This window comes from Carlito syrichta, unplaced genomic scaffold (assembly GCF_000164805.1).
Source record: "Carlito syrichta isolate Samal-C Ts95f unplaced genomic scaffold, Tarsius_syrichta-2.0.1 Scaffold121030, whole genome shotgun sequence".
Taxonomy (NCBI): Eukaryota; Metazoa; Chordata; class Mammalia; order Primates; family Tarsiidae; genus Carlito; species Carlito syrichta.
Genome location: NW_007065126.1, coordinates 18,699 through 25,742, shown reverse-complemented (window position 1 = coordinate 25,742; position 7,044 = coordinate 18,699). Strand labels below are relative to the sequence as shown.

General features: G+C 55.5%; 1 protein-coding gene across 1 annotated transcript in view; it reads left to right on the top strand.

The window, feature by feature from the left end:
• The window catches only part of ST6GALNAC2 (ST6 N-acetylgalactosaminide alpha-2,6-sialyltransferase 2), an 18,850-nt gene that overhangs the window by 8,824 nt on the left and 2,982 nt on the right, over nucleotides 1-7,044 (top strand). Inside the window, exons 4-7 of the mRNA XM_021707618.1 lie at nucleotides 2,319-2,493; nucleotides 3,159-3,327; nucleotides 3,760-3,898; nucleotides 5,845-5,948. Of these exons, the coding sequence (XP_021563293.1) occupies nucleotides 2,319-2,493; nucleotides 3,159-3,327; nucleotides 3,760-3,898; nucleotides 5,845-5,948 (587 nt within the window). The remainder of the gene's footprint in view (nucleotides 1-2,318; nucleotides 2,494-3,158; nucleotides 3,328-3,759; nucleotides 3,899-5,844; nucleotides 5,949-7,044) is intronic.

The window sequence follows — 7,044 nt, the reverse complement described above, 5'->3', positions numbered from 1 at the left end:
TACTTGGAAGGCTGAGGCGGAAGGATCACTGGAGCCTAGCAGGTCGAGGCTGCGGTGGCCTTGAGTGTGCCACTGCACTCCAGTCTGAGTGACAGAGTGACACTCCAACTCAAAAAAAAATTTTTTTTAAACACCCCTATGATAAATTGAACAGTGAAATTATTTTGTTTATTTATTAGTCAGGGTTTCACTCTGCTGTTCAGGCTAGAGTGCAGTGGCATGGTTATGGCTCACTGCAGCCTCCAACTCCTGGGTTCAGGCGATCCTTCCAAACAGCTGGGACAACAGGCACATACCACCATGCCCGGGTAATTTTTTTTATTCTTTTTTGTGGAGTCGAGGTCTTACTATGTTGTTTAGGATGGTCTTGAACTCCTGGGTGCAAGCTGACCTCCCTCCTCAAACTCCACAAAGTGTTGGGATTATAGGCGTGAGCCACTGCGCCCAGCCTGAAATTATTATAGTCAGTTCTGCCGTAATGCTTGCTTTGAAATTGTTCCTTTGTCCCAACAAGGTTGATAGTACAGCTTAAGCATCACACAATTTTGCTTATGAGTGATTTGTCAGTGAAAATACTAGGTAAACCAGAAAAACCACACCAAACTGTGCAGAGTTATGTAGGAAAACACACGTGCATACTTGAGATAGCCAGCAGCTTCACTGTGCAAACTTGGGGCTCTCCCACCCTGGTGACGCTGGTGACACAACTTCCCTCTGGAAGTTCAGATAACCCTCCTTCCACCGTTTCACAAGAGCACATAAACTGCCCCCTGCCAACACCCACTTCTACAAGCCAACCTCACACATTCCTTAACCCCCAGAACCTATGTAAAACTGTGCCTCTGTCTTCCTGAGGTTTTTATCTTTCTGCATGACTGATAAAGTTTCTCAGTTTGGTGCCACTCACCCCATTTTCCCATAAGCCCCCTGGTTTTGATTGCACAGTTTTGCATAGCATGGTGGTTTGGGGGCACACATTACAGCAGAAATTACTGTACAGCTATTTCCTGCTTTGTCCTTCGATCAAGCCAACAGCTTAACAAAGAGCCCCGTTGAGTTGTGACAGTAACCCTACCCAGGCAGGCCATGGCTGAGTGAGAGCCTGACACTGTGGGATTGTGGGCAGACAAGGCTGGGGCCTGTTTAGCTACCACACCCTCCCTCAAGGCTCAGGAATGCAGAGGTGCTGTATTCCTTTCCCGTGGCTGCTGGAACAAATGACCATAGACTGGGTGGCCTAAAACAACAGAAACGGATTCCCTCACGGTTCTGGAGGCCAAAAGTCCAAAATCGAGGTGTTGGCAGGGCCACACTCCCTCTGAAGGCTCTAAGAAAGCCTCCCTCACTGCTTCCTAGCCCTGGCGGCTCCAGATGTTCTTGGCTTGTAGCCCTATCTTCCAGTCTCTGCCTCTGCCATCACATGGCCTCCTTAGAAAGATACTAGTCTAGCTGGACACGATGGCTCACCCCTGTAATCCCAGAACTTTGGGGGGCGGAGGCGAGAGGATTGCCCGAGCCCAGGGGTTCAAGATTAGCCTAGACAACTTGGCAAGACTTCGTCTCTACAATAAATTTTTTAAAAAAGAAATTAGCTGGGCATGGTGGTGCATGCCTGCGGTTTCAACTACTTGGAAAGCTGAGGCGGAAGGATCGCCTAAGCCCAGCAGGTCGAGGCAGCAGTGGCCGTGAGCATGCCACTGTACTCCAGTCTGGGCGACAGTGAGACTCCAACTCAAAAAGAAAAAAGATACTTGTCTTACTAACCTCATATGACTTCATCTTAACTAATTACATCTACAAAGATTCTTTCCAAATAAGGTCACATTCTGAGGCTCTGAGTAAACATAAATTTGCAGGAAATGCTCTCCAACCCCGTATAAGCACTGATGGGAAGAAAGACAATCATAGATCTTCCCGGCTGCCTGTTTCTACAGCGAATACTGCCAGAATGAGGAGGTGGATGAGGGAGTCTGAGGCCTGGGCTGGAATGCCTCTACCCAAGGGGCAGGCAGGTCATATCAATCCATTGGAAAGTGCCTCAAAGTTTGCCCAAGTGTGAGAAGTATGAGGCCAGAGTCATCAAGCCATGGAGACACGGCCTCCAGGAGAAGGGCTGGGAAGGCTAAATCCAGAATCCTCTGCCCCCCACTGGGCTACTGGCCAGCTTAGCTCACAGATCCTGAGATGGCCCCAGTCTGGAGGGGAAGGGCATGCCATCCCTTCTCACTCTCCTCGGGGTCTGCAGGATCCTGGGGAGGCTCCCACCCACCCTAGCCTCCACCTCATGGGGCTCAGCCGGCTCCCCTTCTCACCCGCAGAACCAGCCCTGCCAACGCCCGCTTCGCCCGGCCATTCTGCGGCACCCCCGCTTCCGGGGCCTGTTTGATTTCGCCATTCCAGTGCTGCTGTGGGGGGGTCTCTTCACCCCAGAGCTCTGGGACAACCTGAACCAGCACAAAGCCCCCTACGGCTGGCAGGGGCTCTCTCGTGAAGGTAACCCGCTGCCCACCGCCCCTCGCCCCGCCTTCTGCCTCAGCCTCCCACTCTCGGCCCTGGGGTCGGCCCGGCCTCCTGCTCTCACTGCTGACCCCGTGGTGCCGGGCCTCCGCGGGCCCCTCTCTCCTCCCAGAACCCCCAGCTGTGGGGCTCCTGGCTCACCTCCCTCCTCCGTCCAGGCACCCAGGGGCCACTGATGGGGCTGGGGCCGCCCCTGCTGGTGGCCCTCTCTCCATCCTGGGGCCTCCCTGGCAGGAAAGGCTCCAGTGACCAACGATGGCCAAAGGCAGAGGCCCTGGGGCCTCGCACAGCCTCGCTCATGGTCGCGACTTCGGGAACCACCACGCTTCGGGCCCATCGCCCCTCCCCATCCTCTCTCCCACCCTTGAAATCCTCAGATTCTTTCTTTTGGAATGCAGTCTTGAGAGGGCAAGTTATTCAGGTTGTTAAGGTGAATGAAGGCCCACCAGGCTCCCACTGTCCCCCTCTCAGTTCCCGCCCCCCACTGACATTTCCTTCTCCTCCCACCCTCTGTGCTTTCTGGAGGGGGGGGGCGCTGGGGTCAGGCCCCAGGGGAGGTAGGGTGCCAAAACCAGTCTTGAGAAGGTTCCAGATGACCCTCAGCCAGTCCTCCTCACGGATCTTCCATTTCGCACCCCCAGCCATCGCCTCCACCCTCAGCCTTCTGAATGGCTCAGAGAGCTCGAAGCTGTTTAATGCCCCCAGGGACCAATCCCCCAGCTGCATCCAGTGTGCTGTGGTGGGCAACGGAGGCATTCTGAATGGCTCTGGCCAGGGGCTGAACATCGATGCCCACGACTATGTGTTCAGGTAGGAGGGGCAGGGGCCAGGGAGGGGTGGGAGAGGGCCGGACCCTAGCCAGTCCTGGGAGGTATCTTTCCTGGGGACAGCGGGCCAAAGTGGCAGCAGCCTTTGGTAGCTCAGCTCAGGGATGACACACAGGCATGGACAAAGAGTGCAAAAAGTGGACCCTGCAGATGGAGCCTGCGAACCAGTGTGCAAGGAGACCCAAGAGGAAGGAGCCGCCCGTGCCAGATTTACTCTCAAGGCATCATCCCTTGAGATGTGGCCAGGGAGGGGGCAGGCAGGGCCCGGGCTGGTGACTGGGCACTGGTGCTGCCATGGGCAGCAAGCAGGAGTGGTCCAGGCAGAGGCGTGGGGACCGGGCAGAACCATGGAGGTGGAACTAGCACAGACAGCTTGCTGTAACCACAGAGACTGATGGGCCTCTGTGCCGACCAGACTCAATGGTGCTGTGATCAAAGGCTTCGAGCAAGATGTAGGCACCAAGACTTCTTTCTATGGTTTCACTGTGAACACGATGAAGAACTCCCTCATCTCCTACTGGAATCTGGGCTTCACCTCCGTGCCGCAAGGACAGGTGAGGCCTCTGGCGGGCATGCTACTGTGGTTGGCAATGGCATCCTCCTTCCTGGAGCCCCCGGGGTATGAGAGAGGGTGTGGCACAGGGCTCACAAATGCCCGTCCAGTGGATGAGGAGGTTGTACCAGGACTTTGGCAGCACAAGATGGCACCATTGAAGGTGAAGGACGACCTGGTCAGGGACTCCCCCCTTGATTCAAGTGGCACTGGACTCCTCTGGTGCGTGGAAGGTGAATGGCTAATATTTACTGATTGCTTACGATGTGCCAGGCACTTTACAGATACCATGTCAATTCCACCTTACTGGTAAAGGGCTAAAACCCAACGCCCTTCCATCCAGCAAGTCAGTGATAGGGCCAGGATTCTAATCCCGACTGCCTGCCCACCCTGAGTTCGCATTCTTTGGGGCGATCAGCCTGTTACAGTGACACACAGGGGAAAGGTATTTATTGAGTTCCTCTGTTCTCAGGATGGGACAGGGTCACCACAGCAGCCCTGAGTGGGACCATTATACCCATTTGCAGGTGGCATGGCTGAGATGCTGAGAGGTTCAGAAACGTGCCCAAGGTTACCCAGCTAGAATCATCAAAACCTAGGTCCCTTTAACCCCAACACGTTTCCCTACACTGTCTCCCCAGAAGAATAATTTGCGACCTCTTGAATTCTCACAACAGCCCTGTGCAGGAGACTGAGGTTCAGTGAGATGGAGGGACATGCCCAGGTCACAGCCTGGGAGTGCAAGAGCCAGCATCTGAGCCCCTCTGCTGACTTCAGACTTTTTCAACCATACCCGCTTGGCATAACTTCTCACCTCCCTCACGTGCTGTGGGCGCCACATGCAGGGTTATGGAGAATCCAGGAAAAGGGGTTCTGCAGTGCCGGATGGGGCTGAGCTGGGCTTCTAGAAGTTTCCTCCTCTTCTGACCAGGGAGTTAAGGAGTATCCTAGCCATAGTGTCTACACTGCACTGAGTCCCCACAGTGGAACCTCTCTCAGCTCACGATAGAACAAAATGGAGCAGCTTTGTCCCTGGTATATCCACAGTACTTGTATGAGTTATCTTTGCTGTGGAACTGACTCCAAATCATGGTGAGTTTAGACTGAATGACATTTATCAACTTACCGTTTCAATGGGCCAGGAAATGGGAGCAGCTTAGCAGAATGATTGGCTCAGGCTCTGTCGGGTAGTGAGCTACAGTTATCTGAAAGCTTGACCAGGGCCAGGGTCAAGATGGCACACTAAACAGGTTTTTGCTGAGTGGGTCCCTGTATATGCTACTTGAACGTCCTCACGACATGGCTGCTAACCTCAACCCAGTGAGTGATCCCAGATAAAGCAAGGAAGCCATGGCAATTTTTTTTTTTTTTTGAGTTGGAGTCTCACTCTGTTGCCCAGGCTGGAGTGCAGTGGCACACTCAGAGCCACCCCAGCATCAACCTGCTGGGCTCCGGCGATCCTTCCACCTCAGCCTTCCAAGAAGCCGGAACTACAGGCGTGCGCTACCATGCCCGGCTAATTTTTTTGACTTATTGTAGAGATGAGGTCTCACCAAGTTGCCTGGGCTGGTCTCGAATCCATGGGCTCACCTTGGCCTCCCAAAGTGCTGGGACTACAGGCTGAGCCACCGAGCCCGGCCACCACTGCACCTTTTAGGACCAAGTGTCCAGGGTCACACACCAGCACTTTCCACTTTATAAGAAAAATACTATGCATGTCACTAAGTCCAGGGGAATGACAATTAAGCCTCACCTCTTGAAGGGAGAAGTATCAAAGGATTTGTGAGCCTATATCGAAACCATTACAATACCTCAGTTAGAATTAATGAGAAGTCTCCTGTCACCACAGAGGGTGAGACTTGGGGGAGAGGACAGGGGCTGTCCTTGCTGAACTGGAGCTCAGTGTGGCCTTGTCCCCCTTGGGGCTCAATGTCTCTATCCCGACAGGACCTGCGCTATATCTTCATCCCCTCAGACATTCGCGACTACGTGATGCTGAGATCGGCCATTCTGGGCGTGCATGTTCCAGAGGGTCCTGATAAAGGGGACAGGTGAGCAACCGGCAGTGGCGTGAGGCTGTAGCATAGGGGTGGGTGACTGCCGTCATCTCTCCTTTGCTCCTAGGGCCCCTGGTGGGGGAGAGAAGGTGGGTGAAGGGCAACAAGGAAAAGCCCCAGAATTCAATCACCCCCAGTTATTCAACATAATTCAGCACTGGGGAATTAGACTCCAGGGAAGCCCAGGTGTGGGTCCCTCTCAGTGTGGTGGGCTGGAGGCAACAGGGGCGGTTTTTCTGAACTGAGCGGGCAGGTCTGGTCCCTTGTCTTCAGGCTACCTTCTCCACACCCGGCCCAGCTGCCAGGGCTCCGGGATGCAGTCTCATCCTGCTGAGCACAGTGTCCTGGAAACTAAGAGCAGGGGCCAGTCCATGCCACTCCTTCTCCTGGTGGGCATCCTTCCCAGGGTCATGCCCGTGAAACAGGAGAGCAAGCTCGTAGGCCCAGTGTCCTGAGAGGTGGCAAAAAAGGGCACTTTGTCTTCTCTCCCACCTTCCTGCACAGCAGGCCTGGGTGCGCCTCTTTTGAACCATGTCATGACCCTGGTCTGAACCTTCTCCCTGTGGTTCTGAGACCAATTCTTGGCCCTGAGGCCAGACCCCTAGAAAGCGACGCCACGAGTGCAGCCTTCTGTCCTGGCACTCTCAGGACGTCTTACCCACTCCCCAGAGCCAGGCCCAGCTGCCCCGTGCCCCGCCCCCACCCTCACCCTGGTGATGACCCAACAATTGCTGCTGCAGCTCACCGGCCGGGCTTTGTGACACCGTGGGCCTGGGCTCTAGGGGGGCTGCCTCGGAGACATCAGGTGGCCACAAGCCTCCCTAACATCAATGAGCTCCCCCTCCCACACCCCCAGTCCGTCCCCTACCCAGTCCCCCTCCCAGTCCCGCTCCAACCACCTCAACCCGCAGCCCCAGGCCAGCGCCGGCGGCTTAGAGCCCTCCCCCTCCCTGACGCGGGGCTCGTCCTCCCGCCCGCCCTCGCACCCGCCCACCCCAAATGCCTCCCAGCCCTCCTCCCGGGCGTCCTCCCTGGCCCCCAGCCCTCACGCCCAGCACGTCCCCCGGGGGACTGTCCCCACCCCGCCCCC